We start from the raw sequence: 17,015 nt of genomic DNA, 5'->3' as shown, positions 1-17,015 counted from the left end.
GGGGTTTGGGAGATTAATCATTGTCTTTCAAACTGACATTTTAGTTCCACACTCATCCAAGTCGCCCTCTTTACTAATCTCAATTTCAATCTAATGCCAGCAGTGACTTTTTAATAGTATATTGCAAGCGAACTTTTTTGAGGGGATCTCAAATCACAAAAAGGACCTTTCAGTGATGGAGCTGAGATAAAGCCGTGCAGGGCTTGAGAGGTTTAAATCTCCACGTCAAAGTCACATTTTTACCAAGATCAGGTGTTCTCGCTTTGCTTAAAAATAGTTCATTGTATTCGGTCTCAGTTTTAGACAGACACAAATCTTTGTACGCAAATCCTTGTTCATATGAGAACTGAAGCAGAGATAAGACACTGCAGTCATGGTTTGTGCTCAGCGTAGTGTAAAACACATGGTGTGGAACTGCCCGGCAGTTTCACACTGATGTCGAGAAAGTTTACTCACATCTTCCCAACAAGTGTCAGGCACGCTCAGCAGTGCATTAATATCTGTCAACACTGAGTCACTGTAGGAGCTCCGTGTGCGAAGACTGGAACACGGAGCTGCACAAATCTTAATTCTTATTTAAAAAGTTTTTTTAGTATGATTAAATTAAAAGGCAAACTTTGCTTATATTCTAGTTCGAGGTGCCAGAATTGGCCCTGTAAAGACTCCAATCTGGCCCACTGGATGTTTTTATAAAATGTGAGTTAGGGCATAAATTTTGTATTTTTAATTGTATTTTCTTTCTAAGTTTCCTACTAATGAAGACCTCTCCATGATCATGGTCACATCAGTTTGTTTTTATTACAATATTAAATTCAACTCAATTCAATTCAAGTTTATTTATATAGCGCCAAATCACAACAAAAGTCGCCTCATGACAACATCAGCCTGTTATGGTGTTGTTGGTGGGTGCTAACAATGAGGTCACATGCGTAGCCAGCCTAGAAACTCATGTCTCCCAAGGCCCAGTATGTCCATGTCACTTCTGAAGACGATCCATAAAAAATTGTGGGTAACACAAAGTGTTGACTGATTTTCCTATTTAAACTCAACCTTGGTCCAATTTCCCCCAAAATTAAATCAATTTTTTTTCACTACAATAGAAATGTAAAAACAGACATTTTCTGTGAATAAACAAGAAATTTCTGTTTATAATTTTACACATTTAGCTCTTGCAGATTAAGCCCAGAGACTCGTGCTGACAGATTTCTTGCATTTACTACAGCAGTGTTTTTATTATCATATAAAAAACATCCCCTCCCCAAAAATTTATACATTTTGTCGAAATTGGACTTTTTTTTTCTGATATTAAACTATCTCAGGGATTAAACGTGGCCTGGCCCACTTAAGATCAAACTGGAATAAATGTGGCGTCTCAGCTCTAGGCCATACATCTTTTCTTTTTTAATGAATGTTTTATATTCTTTAAAAAAAGATGTAGAGGGTATTTCATATTCTATGTAGTTCAAGTGTAATTAAGTGGAAAAGGACTAAAATAATAATGACGAGTTCTCCTAACAGCCTCTTGTAGCTCGCTCCAAAAGTGATTCAACCCCTCTACAACCTTCAGACACTTTATATACAGATTTAATTCTTCACGGCACAGATTCACCGAGGTGCTGGAAACATTCCTCAGATGTTTTAGACCATATTGCCATGACAGCATCACACAGCTGCAGATTTGATCAGCTGCACATCCATGATGTGAATCTCCTGCTGCACCACATCCCAAGAGTGCTCCGGTCAGGTGACTGTGGAGGTCACTAGAGTGCAGTGAACTGTCTCACACTTCCATGTGCCAGACACTCAGTACCAGACATCGTGTTTACTATATGGACTACACTCAGTCTCAAAAAACAGTCCAAGGGAAACTGACTACAATATATAGGCACTTTTCTTGTCTGACCTCACTCTGTGTGTGTGTGTGTTTAAGTGGGAGGATCCTCCTCATGCATAGGGGGAAGTCCCCAGTCTGGCACTTAGTGTATATTTAAATTAGCTTCCACGCTGAAATACAGGCCTGTGTCACTCTCATCTTCAAATCAAGGATTCTCCCTCCGCGTCTTCATCTCGCTTGGTAAGTCATCTCTGCCAACATCATTAACAGCCTATAGCAGCGGCTCAAGTAAGATAAATGTGCTTCGTTAGCATTTGAAACGCAGGTGAGAATCAAATCCATTTATCGAGTGCTGGTTAAGTTCCCATAGAGGACCTTCATAACAAACCAAGCGGCTCGTTGAGGCTTTTATAACGAGAAACAATGTTTTCTATCAGTTTGAACGCAGTTTACGTCCTTCTGTAGATTCCAAACATGAAAACAATAAGAAACGCCCTCCATAAATAAGCACAGAAATGGCTAAGTGCATTTAAAAGGTACTCTGAATTCAGACGCTGGGGACTTTATATGTGTTTCTGAAAGTTAAAGAGAGAACATACTGTATATGAATCCTGAATTAGACACAGAGTGCTGCTCGCTGGGGTGTGACGGATATACCCGGGCATTAGTCTTAGCGCTCTATGTGAAAGCAGCGCGGGGCGGAGGTGGTGTAGAGATCTGCATCTTTTTGCACTTGGATGACTCAGTGCTCACTGGAGCAAAGAAAAATATGCTTAAGAAGAAAGTACATGATTTCTAAAAGGATGCTGGTTGTAGCTATGCTAAGTTTTGCTCCAAAAAACGTGTGGAAAACACAAAAAGAGGACAAAAACTGAGATATTTCTCAGTAAAGCCTCGATTTCTAAAATAATACAGTTTCACTGGGTCAAGGATGGAGCTAGCAGTCTAATCCACTACACTGCATACATTACATATCACAGCTGCTTTGCTTTCATATATATAAATACCAGAATAACACGCACATAAAATAACCAACATAATGTGTAGTTAGCCAATGCCACAGCTGCTTGTTTACAGCCACCCATCTTTTTAAAGTTTCTTTACAAATAAACTTTTCATAGAGATCAAGTCACAAAGACAGAAAGAAAATAATAAAATCATTTGTTTTGGTCCCTTTGTGTGTGTGTGTGTGTGTGTGTGTGTGTGTGTGTGTGTGTGTGTGTGTGTGTTTCAGTGTGAGGGTTATCAGGCCGATGGGTGGAGGCTGTGCTGAAGGTCAGTATCGGGATGCTTTGGTGGGGTGTATGGACTGTCTGGGGACATGTCAGAAATCACTTGTAATCAGCAGATGCAGAAGTTTCTGTGGTGAGAGCACACACATGCATTCACAGACACATGCAGGGGCATTTTTTTAATGCAACTTTTCCAAGATTGCAACTTAAAATCCAGCATAAACTTGAAGACATATAGATGTAACCTGTATTTTTGATATTTGACTTTCTTCCTGAAGGTAATAGCAACAGCAGAGATACTCTTAAACCCACACAGTTCAGTTTCTTACATGTCTTCTGCTTCTTCTCTCACGTTGTCTCCTTCTGCATCAGAGGCTGTAAATTGTAAGACTCAACCTGGCCACTACTACGATAAGCTGCTAAACAAATGTATAGAGTGTAAAGAGATCTGCGGCACACATCCTCCAGAATGCGCCCCACACTGCCAGAGTGAGTGCTGACCCCTCGGTGACCTTTGTCCTGATGGGGTTTTTCTGTGTTTTTAAACCTTAAAGAAGGAAGTATTGGAAAATATCAAAACTTTATCAAATTGTTCTGATTGACTAACATTGTTCAGAGCTTATATACCTGACATTTGAATCTAGAAGCATTCAGTCAAAAGATCTGTCCTCCTTCCTTCCTAGCTGAAGTTGTCGCAGGACCCTCCACACTGAAAGACTCTGATATCCTCATCTACTCCCTGCTGGCTGTGTGCCTGGCGCTGCTGTTTTCTAGCTTGTTTCTGGCCTTTGTAGCCTTTCTTAGAGGAGGCAAGGCCAAAACCTCTAACCAAGGATCCACACAGGGCAGTCAATCCAAGAAGAAGAAAGAGAGCGAGGCCAGGCCGGGACAGGAGACTGGTATTCCAGCTGGGCAACTTGGAAAAAGCTCCAAAGGTTAGTCTGGAATGAACCAAAAAACCATTGGAAACGCTGAGCAGTTTAACGAGGGTCTGCCTTCTTCACTTATAGATATTCTAATGTCTCCGAGCTGCCCCGTTAACCTCGAGCCATCAGACGACTCCCTGCCAACAGAGACCTGCGTGTGTGTCCACTGCTTCCCTGACATGAACGTGCGAGGCCCGGCTCACAGCAGGACGCTCAGAGACCCTCCTGTGCTCTACCAGCAAGCTGTCCTCCAAAGAGCCCAGACCCAAAACGGAGGGGCTTGCTGGACGGAGCAGAGCTTCCGAACCTACGACATGAAGGTCCAGGAGGAGGCAGCAGTGGGATGAGTTTAGTGGTGCAAGTGAACTGGAATTAATTACCGTGTCTCCGATCCATCAGAGAAGGTTGTCGATATACTGGATATTTTGTTGGGGTAAAAAAACAACAACAAAAAAACCCCCAAAACCAACAATAGCAAAAAAAAACAACCTAAAAACGAAATGCTACAAACACCATCACAATATGTGACAAATCAGTCTGTCACTATAAATATAATATGGACATAGCGTCTAGGTTGAATTTACTGACCACCAGGGGGCGAAACCAAGCCCTCAGCCTTGACCTTAACTCTACTCTTTTAAGCACTTGTTTAACACTTTCTGGAAAATCCTATAGATCCATCACTCATTTCAGATCTTATGAAATCAAATATTAACTCAATTTCATGTAAATTTGGTGATTCTGAGAGCCAGAAAAGAGACCCAGAGTGTTATGACTGGTTAATGATCAGATGCTCCCCTGATAACGTAGTCGCAAGACACAAAGATGGAGAGGGTGAAAATTCCCAGCTTTATAACGACAGTTCACAAACCGTTTTTTGACCTCTCAGTTCCTTCACTCATCATTTATACTGAAACCTTCACACTCACTTTTAATACAAAAAAATGTAATTATCTTTGCTGGAAAAATTGTCTGATTTTAAGGATTTTTATGAACTACATAAGTGTGTGTGCGTGTGCGTGTGTGTGTGTGTGTGTGTGTGTGTGTACAGGTATTAACATCTTTGTAGGGACCAAACATTGGATGTTTACTATACTTGTGGGGACCGATCCCAGTCCCAATGGGTTTGAAGGCTTTTTTGAGACTCAAATTGTGGTTTTAGTGTCGGGGTTACAATTAGGTTATGGTTACGTTTAGGGTTAGGGTCAGGGTAAGGCATTCATTTTTGATGGTTAGGGTTAGGGTAAGGGGTTAGAGAAACCATTACGTCAATGAGATGCCCCCACAAGGATATAAATACACATGTGCGTGTGTGTTGAATTTTGTCACCTTTAAATTTGTGTTTGCAGTTCTTTTTCCAGCATGTTTTAAACCCTCATAAAAAAACCTTCATAAGTAAGCACATGAAACCAAATCAATTTTACCCAAAGTGCACTTTTTAAAGGGTCAAATGATATAACAAATATGAAATTGATATGAAAGGTCTTATTATTATCTACATTTTGATAGTAGATAAGCCATCTTATCTACTAGTCATCTTTATGCTGTAAAAAAACCAGCTGATTCTAAAGGGATCAGGTGGGAATGTTTTTTTTTTTTTTTCTTTCTATATGTATCGACCCAATTGGGAAAACCGGGAATTAAAGGGAAATAACAGCAGGATGTTCAGGTTTCCCTCGACTGTGGTGTGAAAATAACACACTTTAACATGAATACAACTTTATGCTTCACTTCATATTTCCACATATGAAACATGCTTATAGGTTTTCTGTCATATTGCTTTTGCTTAATGTCATTGTGAATGTGTAAATGTAAATCATCAGGCCGCATATTGCAATAGCTACAATGAATAAATATTGCCAGTAAAGCTTACAAATGTGACTTTGTGACATCATGACTAGTTTTGAATATGACTGTGGATGTCAAGTGGCAACGTGAGTCAGCGTCCAAATTCAATTTTCAGGGTTTTTTTGTTTTATTTATATGGTACCAAATCGCAACAGTTGCCTCAAGGAACTTTCTATTGTAAGGTAAAGAACCTACAATAATACAAAGAAAACAGAGAAAACCCACCAATAATTTGACTCCCTGTGAGCAAGAGTTTTGGTGACAGTGGGAAGGAAAAACTCCCTTTTAGCAGGATGTAACCTCCGGCAGAACAAGGCTCAGGGAGGGGCGGCCATCTGCTGTAACCATTTATGGGTGACCGAAAAAAAAAAAAACCCCACATGCTGTGCAAGAGAGCCAAAGATGAATAATAATGTGGTTATGGGTAGTGTCATAACGGCTATACAGCATTTCAGAGGATTTACTCTGCTCTGGGTCTTCTAATAAGAATTTGAAGCGCTTGCTGTACACCGCTCCTGCGTCTGACTTTCGGACACGGTGGTCCTGACTTGACTTTTGTGAAAAACTGATATGGAGCATATTTTTAGCAATGCAGAAAGAGACTTTGTGACTCTGCTTTCCCCCAGTGGGTTTCTTTGCAAAGTTTCATACTGTTCTGCTATGAATTGCTGTTACAGCCTTATACCAAAGGGTACAAATATAATCGACACTTTAAGATGTCAAGCAAGTGAAGGTCTCTTTAGCTTGTAAACGGCAGATGCAAACGAGCTATACCAACACGTTACATACCAACGATATGTGACAATTCGCCTGTATGTTACGCATTCTGAGGCATGAGAGTAAAAAGGGAATAAAAAGGGAAGTGCATTCGCTTCAATTAAGAATCTGGAGTGTTTCATAAGGATGCGGAAGGGTACCTTTCCCGTTACTATGACACGCCTCGAGCCGTGCCAAATTGATGGTATGTTACGCGTCGGGAATGAGAACGCTCTGATTTAATTTAGAAACCTTAAAACAATGAGAGCTGGAAAAAGTATTTGTAATTTCATTGATTTAAAGATGTGTTTGTTTTGTTTTTTTTAACTTGTCAGTTATATAATTTGCTTTCTTTCTCCAAAAGAAAATATTTTGTTGGTTTTCTATTAACATTTATTAGACAATTTTATCGCCTTCTTGATACCATTGCAACACCTTCATTCTTAACTTTTTCAGCCATTCTGTCACTTCCGTGTTGCATGACCCAATTTGGACATAGCTTTATCCGTTTTCACAGACGAGCTAACGTTTAAACTTACAGTTGACTCAGTGAATGCACAGTAGGGTCCTGTGGTTGCAAAGCTAGCCAAAAGCATGACCACTCCAGCACCGTGCTTGCTTGCTTGACAGTTGGCATGAGGTGTTTGGGCTGATGTTAGTTGTCACCATGAATCTTTTACAGTAGTTTTCAAACCCTTCAATCAGCAATATAACATTAAAATATAGCAACACAAACAATAAAATAAACACATAAATATAATCTTACATAATTAGTGACAAAAAGCAACACACAAGGATTTTACAGATATAGATTCTTCTTTATTTGAGTGTCTTTCCATCACTGTGTCCAGTTCTTGCAGCAGTTACATGTGTTTTTGTGGAATGACTGACTGGCTCAAGATATTTAATATTATTATTTTTTTTCTGATTATGACCCCGTGGCTGGATCCAGCAATATAGAAGAACAAATCAACTTTGAGGTTTCACCATTTTGTTTCTACATACAAACTGTACATATATACTTTTACACACGTCATCAACATGTGGAACAAAAAAAAAAAAAATCCTATCAAACTGTGATACCCAGCTCAGACGGCATGCTAAATGCAAGTACTGATTCAGTACATGAACATACGCTACATACGCACGCGCACGACACACGTGCATACAAACAGGACACATACGCGCTCTTTTTTTTGTCTCTTTACACTCAATAACACATTTTATATAAACGCACCTAAGCTGAGGTTTTTTTAATGGATTTCTTTTGCTTCTTTTTTTAATCCTCCTCTTTCTCGAGCATATTCACGTGCACACATTCACACACATATAAACACACTGAATTAGAGCAACATGCGGCCGACAGTTAACACTGCAGGACTGAGCCTGTGACCAACTGTACAGACTCTCCTCCTTTTTTGTTTACTTTCTTTCTTTTGCCATTTACCTGAAACAGCATCATTACAATGTTTCATTAATGTGGAGAACACGACTGAAATCAAAAAAAAGAAAAGAAAAAAAGAAGCAGCCTATAGCAGCAGTGTCATGAAAGTCATGTGTACAAAAAAAAAAAAAGATATATATGAGATTGACAGCACAATGTAACGCAGATGAACAACGTGAGAGTCCAGGGAGAACGCAAAACTGCAAACAAATGCTTTTAAATTGCAGTATGTATAAAAATATATTTACTGTGTTGTCTATTTCCCCATTTTTGACGAGGAGACAGGCAGAAAATAACAGATCCTTCATGTCCTTCGCAGGGAAAATGGTTTCTGAGCGATAACTACAAGCTCGCAAGTAATAAAAATGGAATAAACTTCAGACACAATACTATGATTAACGTCTTTTTCCCTTCCCCAGTAGCTGCACTCTGGGAAAAAAAAAAAAAAGCATACGAAGACAACTTCCACCCTTGAAATATTTGGTCTTTTGGAGGAGCGTAGCTGTGTTAGACAAGTGCGCTTGTGTCCGGAAGATTGCCTTGAAGAGAGGGGGAAAGAACAATATCACAACAGAGCCTTGTAGCTCTGTGTAAAGCTGTTGCTCTGCTTCTTCCCCTACATATGCAGCTGTGCAAGAAGCATGTAGCAAGACATTGGTGAAGGACAGCATTTGTGATCAAGTGAAGCTTCTCTTGCATTTGTGTCTGATAAGAGAACAAAAATGTAGAAGGACTCTGCACTTCTTTTCTTTTCTTTTCTTCTTCTTTTTTTTTTTAGCAGACTTGTACACGGACTTGCTGCTTTCTTCTTCATCCCCTGAATTCAAGTACATAAAGTTCCTTTAGGGCCCATCCAGTCAGATTTGTTGGATTTCTCCTGCACAGCAGACAGTGTCCTTCTTGCATGTCACACAGAGTAACTAGACTGGTGTGTAGTAAGGGTGGGACTTGCCAATGACAACGTGTTTCTTTGCCTTTCTCATCACTCTGTTACAAACAAATCCTTGCGTCGTCCCTCAGCTCATCCTGCAGGCCGTGCTGATGCAGGGACTTATTCGTACTCCAGGAACTGTTTGTGGTAAAACAGAAGGTACCTGAGGAGATGAAAGCACCACGAGGTCAGTCAGCAGCAGAAACACAAAAGCAAAAATGTGTCTCAAGCTCTTTGACGTTCTCACCCTTCACTATCCAGGACATCCTTGATGCTAGCCTTGGTGATGATTGCATCGTCACATTTGAACCACTGGTCCTTGTGCTGTCGGATGAAAGTGGTGTAATGACCGCTCTCTAGTGTCCCCTGGTGGTTCACCACTGCAAACAAGCTGTACCTGCGACAGGAAGAGAGCAGAACAAGCTGCAGTTTGGCTTTTACTCAATTCATAATGACTTCCTGCTCTGCTCCCAGACTGTGGAACTCTCTGCCCCCTGAAATAAGAAATATTGGTTCTCTCCCCCAGTTTAAATCCCAACTCAAAACTCATCTGTTCAAATCTGCATATTCACTGTGAATCCACTGTTTGTTCATTTTATCTTGTGCTTTTATTTTATTGTTCTTATTCTGCCATTGTTTTACTAGGTGTTTTATCCTATTGTAAAGTGTCCTTGGGTGACTTGAAAGGTGCTCATAAATAAAATTTATTATTATTATTATTATTATTCCTTCCTACACACCATTTTCTTCAGCTGTTTTGTGAGTTTAGCCAGGACTACAACAGTGACTGCACAAACAAATTCATCTCGCTCTCACGTGATTAGAAATGTGCTCTCAATATTCATGAAGCTTCCTTTTCCTGTTGTTCAAAATAAATTCAGGTTTCACTTATAACTGGCTGGGAGAAAGCTGAAGCCTGCCTGTGGTGTTTTTTAGGACAGCAGCAGCATCAGCGTGTCGTTCTGTAGCTCCTGATTACCACATTACCAATTTTCCTCGACTATCCCAATATTTTGATCATTCACTGGAGGTAATGCTCTTCCTGTGTACTGGGACATTATAAAATTATTGATTCAGTATGTTGTGCCTGGATCACTAAAAGTTATTGTTCCCAGTTCACCATGTTTTTGTACAAGGACTGTTATTACACTGCAGCATTGTAAATGGCTTTTCCAGACACTGGAAGCTAATAGATAATCAGCTTAGCTGTTATGACAGGTAGTTTTGCAAATTCATAATTCCTATTTTGTTGGGCTAATTTCCATGCAAACAAATGAGGTAGTGGATTCTACCCAGTGAAATGAATGTAGCTGTGAGACCAGTGACAAGAAGAAGCAGTCAAGCAGACAGTTTGTGATGATTAAAAACAGCACATTTCTATAAACATGCGCTTCATGAAGCCCTGCTGCACCTGTCAGGTGTGTTTCCACGAGGCTCACTGTGCCAGGTGACAGAAGGATGAGATTATACGTTTGGTCCTTTTGGATTATTGTGGAATCGATGCTGCAAACGTGTCGCTTTGCTTACTTGTTGTCGTTGTTGAAGGGATCCACGGTCTGCTGGTACTGCCCATTCATCCGGCTTTCTTTACTGAAACACGCGGCAGAGACTCAGTAACGACATACCAACTGTTGTTCTTTCAAGCAGAATAGTTTCCTCGGATGTATTACACAAATTAACATTCACTGCAAAAGCGACTGTGACTGCTCAAAGAAATGAAAAGAACACTTTTCGATCAGATTATAGCATCAAGCCAGTGAAATATCTGGTCAGTTAAGTAGCAGAGGACATTGTTATTCAGTGTCAGCTGCTTTCTTGTTAATAAAATTAAGATCCACTTGAGTCCCCAAAACAAAAATAGTTCTACAGGCCTCTCGCATTTTTTCTGGCTTGTTTTTTTCCCCCCCCACTAGTTTTGGCTCGGATCAGTGTCACTATTGAGAGCACGAGGCGATACCTGGACCCTAAACAGGTTGCACAGGTATTTAAACATCAATATGTGCTGTTGCCAGAAGGTTTGCGGTGTCTTCCAGCACAGTCTCAGGAGCATGGAGGAGATTCCAGGAAGCAGGCAGTTACTGTAGGAGAGTCTGACAGTGCTGTAGAGCAGCGTTTCCCAACCTTTTGGAGCCACAGCACATATTTCACATTTTTGTCTAATGTCAAAAAAGTTTTCTCCAGGACAGAGGTCAGCATGACTATTATGTAACTACTTCTATTTTACTGGCAGTTGGCAACTTAATTAGACTACGAAGTGGAAGAGAATGTAATTGTTCTGCTCGTTACTCAAGCCGGTCGCTGAGACTACTAATCAGGTGGAACCAGATAATCTTCCACGGCACACCTGATCATTTCTAATGGCACACAGTGGTTGGGAAACTGCTGTAGAAGGTCCTTAACCCATTAGCAAGTCCGGTATCTGCTCCTTTTGTGGAAGGAGGAACAGGATGAGCACCTGCCAGAGCTCCAGCAGGACACTAGTGTGAATGTCTCTGACCAAACAGACTTCATGAAGGTGGCCTGAGTTCCCGACTGCCTGGCACTGTGGATCCTGACTGGCATTTGCCTCATAATACCAAAACTGGCAGGTCCACCACTGATGCTCTGTGCTTTTCACAGATGAGAACAGGTTCCCTCTGAACACGTTACAGACGTGAAAGAGTTTGGAGAAGCCATGGAGAACATTATGCTGCCTGTAACGGTTTGGTGATGGATCTGTGGTGTCTGGGGAGGGACATCCATGAAAGGACTCACAGATCTCTAAAGACTAGGCAAAGACAGCCTGATATTAGGTATCAGGATGAAATCCTTGGATCCACTCTCAGACCCTACCCTGGTACAGTGGGTCCTGGGTTCCTCCTGATTTTGGGGGTTTCTTTGAATTCACCCCATTGTAGGTTGATAATTTTCATTTCCATCAAGTGATGTGGTATCCTTTAGTTCCCAGCACACACACCAGTACAGATATCGAGCATGATTTTTTCCCCCCACAATGAGATCTGATGTGTTTTCAAAGTGTTCTTTTCATTTTTATGAGTGTTATATACAGTACACATACACGTTTGCACAGTAAGGATGTAAACATATTTAGATATGAGCAAATAGTAATGTACTCTGAAATAAAACACGGCCACCATATTTTTCCAGCTGACTGATGAGTTAGGAAATGCAGGCGTCATCCAGACTCTGCTGCAATGATCAGTCTTTACGGTTGTGCTCATTAATGACAAAAATCAGTTTATGACCAAAAATCTATTTTTTTAAAAAGAAAAGACACTGGACACACACAAGTCCATATAAACACAGTTGTTACTGTGATTGAGGCCTAGCATGCACACAGCAGCTTCTAGTTTTTATGCACCTTACTGGGTTTTCTTTGACAGCTTCCAGCCTTCTTTTAGATTGTGCTCACCTAGAGGCCATGAACGGGGTCATGTCCAGCTCCAGAGGAAAGGAGACATAAGTAGTGATCTTCCGCCGCAGTTTGGCCGAATGCTCAAACCTCTGCGAGCACACGCACATATCCACGAGTTAGAACAGGTAATAAATATCCCCCTTCATTAGCCGTCAAATGTAACCTCTCTTACTTTGAGGTGAAAGCACGCCACGATGGGCAGCTTCTTCATCGTCAGTTGCTTGGTAGACTCCTGGTAACTATGGCAGCCGCTGCACTTGATCTTTGCGCTGCTCCCGAGGTGTTCTGGTCTGGTGAACCTGGACAACAGAGGGTGAGATTTGGTAGCAGGGACTTGTGCTGCTGCTTCCCCTGTCAGGAAGGGTAGGAACAGTTTTATGTGACGCTCATGATGATTCTGGGATGAGGCTAAAGGGTGGGTCTCTGAGTTTGCAGAGCATGTAGGATTGTTCTGATTAAAACGCTGAAATTATTCTTTTCATTTTACAACCACAAAACAGACAAAAACTCCCCACCTGTTTATCTTTTAATGCTGATGACTACAGCTCAATCCTGACGTTTCAGATCATGTCTCTCTGATCTATTCTTCATATGTGAGTTACCTGCGCAGACAGTCCGTCAGTGTTGTGGCTCCAGTGGTGTGACTCTCTCCGTTAAGTGCTGATCCATCTCCTCCGGGGCTGAGGGGCCAGAATGGTGTGGAAGAGCCTGGCAGGTCCAGGCTGATGTCCCAAAATGGGTCTATAGTTGTTGAAACACCACTGGGAACCAAACAGATGCCAGGATGTCACGTGACACGGTCAAGTGTTACTCTTGAGAAGTCACAGCTCAAAATAATCATTATCATACCCAATGTACAATGATCCAGAAATGGTAAAACAGAACCATTTTACCTCCGAGTCATTTTATGACCAGCTATGAGAATGGGATGAACCCAGAATCTCACTTTCTTCCCCTTCTTTATTAGAAACATCAGCACAAGCTCATTATCACTTGATGTCAACTCATTTTTTTCACGGTTTGCTTTAAAGGATCATTTATTTTCTTGCAAAAATACAGGAGGTGCAAACAGCAGGTGGGCGGAGCCACTGTTACTGACAACCATATTAAGGTTATCTGTTCTTACTGACATCACACAGAGAAAAGGGTTATGAATTTTAAAAAAGGCTTTAACTCACATGAACACTATTTATGTGTAAATATGCAGTTTAAAAACAAACAGTTGACTGGAAAAAGTACACCACTGTGTTGAAAGGAGGTGAATTTAAGATAAAAATAAAGCAACATTCAAACAAATGAAAGCCAAAGAATTCCACTGGTGGTCTATTTATCAGTTTTTTGCAGCTGAACATTAATTGGTAACACTGTGTTCATTCTTAAGGACATAAAGCAGATCCTACTGGTTCATGGTATATTTGTGACTGTGTTCGTATCTTCAGTCATTTGGAACAGCTGGATTATAACCCAGCAGTTTGTTGCTCAGAGCTGCAACACAAACACAAACACTGCTCAGTTATTATCCATTTTCCAAACTGCACCCCCGTTATCTCTCTAACAGCTCCACTAAATCATCTATTGTTCTGCCTACTTTCTCTGTAATGCATAGTGTTCTTGTTAAGCCAAGGGCCATAGCACAATTACAAGATGTATCACTGCAGCGCCGGCTTTCTGTCAAATTTAGCTCCATCTCTTTGCTCTAATAATTCCACTTCCTGGTGCCATGAATCTCCACAAAGCTGCCCGTGTCATCAGAACAAGGGCTCTTTCAAAGCCATGTCACTGGTTCTGACATGAGCTTTAATCAAATTTGATGGCTGTTTAAGATGACTGCTACACCCAGGACCTCCACTGCACTCTAGCCTAATCCAGCAGCCTTCCTCACCATGAAGATGAAAGCTCTGAATAGTGTCGCTGACTGGCAACAGCCTGGTTATGGTTGGTCAAAGCAGAAATTTCTGACTTTCTCCAGAGCTGCCACAAAAAGAAAAAGAGGACCGCATTCCTCTACAGCATCTTTTAGTTAGTCAAATTTTATAGGGATGGATTTAAAATGAGGGCAGCACGGTGGCACGGTGGTTAGCACTGTTGCCGCACAGCAAGAAGGTCCTGAGTTCAATTCCACCATCAGGCCGGGTCTTTCTGTGTGGAGTTTGCATGTTCTCCCCGTGTTTGCGTGGGTTCTCTCCGGGTACTCCGGCTTCCTCCCACCGTCCAAAGACATGCAGCTTGTGGGGATAGGTTAATTGATTAATCCAAATTGCCACTAGGTGTGAATGTGAGTGTGAATGGTTGTCTGTCCCTATGTGTTAGCCCTGCGACAGACTGGCGACCTGTCCAGGGTGTACCCCGCCTTTCGCCCTATGACAGCTGGGATAGGCTCCAGCGCCCCCCGCGACCCTGAAAAGGATAAGTGGAAGCGAATGGATGGATGGATTTAAAATGGCAAAAGGCTTCCACTTTAGTGGCTGCAGGATCTCATCTCTGATCTTTTCAGATGTGGTCCTGTTGACTTGGTCAGGTGATGGCCAGCTCACACTGGAGTGGGAAGCAGTGGGAATGAGAATCAGCAACTTCAAGTCTGAGGCCATAGTCCTAAGCTGGAAAAGGATCTCGTGGCCACTCCGGGTCAGGGGTAAGTTGCGGCCCCATGCGGAGGCGATTAGGTATCTCAAGGTCTTGTTCATGAGTAATGGGGAGAGGGAAGCAGGAGACTGGAGATGTCTGGAGTAGAACTGCCACTTACAACATCTAAAAGGAGCCAGTTAAGGTGGTTTAGACATCTTGCAAGGATGCCTCCTGGGTGAGGTGTCCTGGGCATGCACTAGAGGGGACACAGGGCAGACCCAGGAGTGATTACAACTACACCAGCCCACCTGGAAAAACCCAGGTGTTCTCCTGGATGAGCTGCAGGGAGGTTAGGCATTCTCTGCTCAGGCAGCTGCCTCTGTGACCCGGCCCCAGATAAGTGGAAGAAAACGGATGGATGGAATCACAAAATTGTGGCTCACTGTATTTACTGCTGATTTCTTTTTTCCACTGGAGAGGCACCAGCTGTGTTCCTCAGCTAAGCATGACTTGACAATAAGCTTAAAACTTCTTCTGACAGTAACAAACAAACTGCTACACTTAGTGCAGTGACCCAGAAATGCCGCTGCCTGGGTTCAAGTCTGACCCGTGGCCTCTGCAGCGTTTCCCCTGCTCTCTCCTGTCTACTCGTCACTTCAGCCACGCCAAATAAAGGCAAAAATGCCCCAGTGTGTGAAAATATCTCTTATATGGAAATGGGAGCTAATCACATAACAGATCAGTTTAAAAAATAAATAAATAAAAAAGGCGGGCTAGTCCACTCAGAGCTTCAACTGCCTCCACAAACCACCAGGTGGAGCTAGAGATCAACTTTACATGCCATGAAAGGCTGTTCCTGTTGCTGCAGTGTAGCAGTTCACCAAGTGTGTGATTGATGGTGCAGTATGTGAATGATAGAGGAGAACGGAGGCATTAGGGAGGGAGGGGGAGGAGGGTCACCTCGAGGCAGGCCATTAGACATTCTGATGCAGACAAGTGAGGCCTGTTTTGTGGCTGGTTTGTGTCTTCATGATGGAACTGTACACTTTAATCTCTTTATACAGACTCTAGTGAGGCATCAGTAGAGTTTTAAGTTGTTTTTTCCCTGCACACACACTCACAGTCTCATAGACACACACACACACACACACACACACACACTTACTGGCAGGCTTGACAGGTGACGTCAGACTGCAGGCCCCCTGTGAAGATTTGGTCAATGATGCAGTTACAGTGGTTCGGGTTGTTTGCCTTCTTCCCGTTGTCATCTGTAGGGACACAAAGAAAACACACACACACACACACACACAAAAAACTTTAAAGCACACTGTCACTAAAAGCCTTACTGTGTAACTTCACAAATCCCCACTGTGCTTATAAACTGACAAGCGATCCAAAAGAATCAATACTGCCTCTCATGTGTTTTCAGCCTCTTAACTCTCCGTGTCAAACATGTCTGACTGAAAGTCACATGTCTCAGCTTTGATGGTCGTTTCAGCTTGTTTATGATATCGTCTCTGTGCGTCTGACCTTTGCAGTGTCTGTGCAGGACGTCCAGCGCTGCGATGAGGAACTCGTGGGCATCCTGCTGCTCGTAGCCAGCCAGGTGACGGGCGTGGGTCCACACGAGGTGGAGGAGGCGGAACGGGATGTGAGGTGAGCGGTGGCCTGAGTAGAACTGCGGTAAGGGGGTGGGAGGAGTTTGTGTTTTCAAATGACACTTTCTGAATCATCTCCTTGTCCTCTCTAAACTACTAAAATAAAATCAAAGACGTAGTACCTCCTGGAACAGTTGCGACATCTCGCACACCAAGCAGGAGTTGCTCTGCATCTCGCATTTGTGACGGTCCGAGAGGAAGAAGTCTCGCAGCAGTGGGGTGTGCGTCAGCGCCTGGACGATGCAGTTCATAAAACACGTGTTGCCCAGATTTATCAGCCCGCGCAGACCTGCGGGTGGAAGAGGGACAGCAAAGGAAAACAGACATAAACGCAGTTCAAGGAAACAAAAGTGTGTGGACAGGATAAACAGAAAAAGAGGCTTCGTGGCTGCTGCAGTGTGGCAGC

At 42.3% G+C, this 17,015-nt stretch overlaps 2 protein-coding genes across 4 annotated transcripts in view; one reads left to right on the top strand and one right to left on the bottom strand.

The window, feature by feature from the left end:
* Window positions 1-1,942: 1,942 nt before the first annotated feature.
* LOC102289856 (tumor necrosis factor receptor superfamily member 13B) lies at window positions 1,943-4,481 on the top strand. 2 transcript variants are annotated; one of them, XM_014339886.2, is made up of 5 exons: window positions 1,943-2,074; window positions 3,069-3,109; window positions 3,439-3,555; window positions 3,750-4,001; window positions 4,077-4,481. In XM_014339886.2, exons 2-5 carry the CDS (start codon window positions 3,088-3,090, stop codon window positions 4,337-4,339), a joined length of 654 nt encoding a protein of 217 aa, XP_014195372.1. In that variant the 5' UTR covers window positions 1,943-2,074; window positions 3,069-3,087; the 3' UTR covers window positions 4,340-4,481. The 2 variants fall into 2 exon arrangements, with proteins under 2 accessions (XP_014195372.1, XP_014195371.1); XM_014339885.2 differs by having other exon boundaries at window positions 3,069-3,199.
* A 2,912-nt stretch (window positions 4,482-7,393) lies between these two features.
* usp22 (ubiquitin specific peptidase 22) overlaps window positions 7,394-17,015 on the bottom strand; it is a 23,081-nt gene continuing 13,459 nt past the window's right edge. Inside the window, exons 5-13 of one of the 2 annotated variants that reach the window (XM_005941770.3) lie at window positions 16,732-16,898; window positions 16,482-16,629; window positions 16,117-16,219; window positions 12,989-13,147; window positions 12,559-12,685; window positions 12,384-12,475; window positions 10,499-10,561; window positions 9,219-9,368; window positions 7,394-9,134 (exon numbers count right to left, since the gene is read on the bottom strand). In XM_005941770.3, the coding sequence (XP_005941832.1) occupies window positions 9,092-9,134; window positions 9,219-9,368; window positions 10,499-10,561; window positions 12,384-12,475; window positions 12,559-12,685; window positions 12,989-13,147; window positions 16,117-16,219; window positions 16,482-16,629; window positions 16,732-16,898 (1,052 nt within the window). In that variant the 3' untranslated portion in view covers window positions 7,394-9,091. Of the gene's footprint in view, window positions 9,135-9,218; window positions 9,369-10,498; window positions 10,562-12,332; window positions 12,476-12,558; window positions 12,686-12,988; window positions 13,148-16,116; window positions 16,220-16,481; window positions 16,630-16,731; window positions 16,899-17,015 lie in introns of those variants that run through there. The other variant, XM_042228168.1, reaches the window with a different exon arrangement.

The sequence above is a fragment of the Haplochromis burtoni genome, unplaced genomic scaffold, assembly GCF_018398535.1.
Source record: "Haplochromis burtoni strain Fernald_Lab_line unplaced genomic scaffold, NCSU_Asbu1 Contig_308, whole genome shotgun sequence".
NCBI lineage: Eukaryota > Metazoa > Chordata > Actinopteri > Cichliformes > Cichlidae > Haplochromis > Haplochromis burtoni.
Note: the sequence above shows the minus strand (reverse complement) of the source record. Positions and strands in the feature narration are given on the sequence as shown.

Excerpts from the sequence above, each read along its gene's own strand:
- LOC102289856 (XM_014339885.2), top strand. The coding sequence starts at position 3,088 with ATGGGTGGAGGCTGTGCTGAAGGTCAGTATCGGGATGCTTTGGTGGGG. Across the intron at positions 3,200-3,438 it reads CAGATGCAGAAGTTTCTGTG|AGGCTGTAAATTGTAAGACT; the intron begins GTGAGAGCACAC and ends CTTCTGCATCAG. Across the intron at positions 4,002-4,076 it reads ACTTGGAAAAAGCTCCAAAG|ATATTCTAATGTCTCCGAGC; the intron begins GTTAGTCTGGAA and ends CTTCACTTATAG.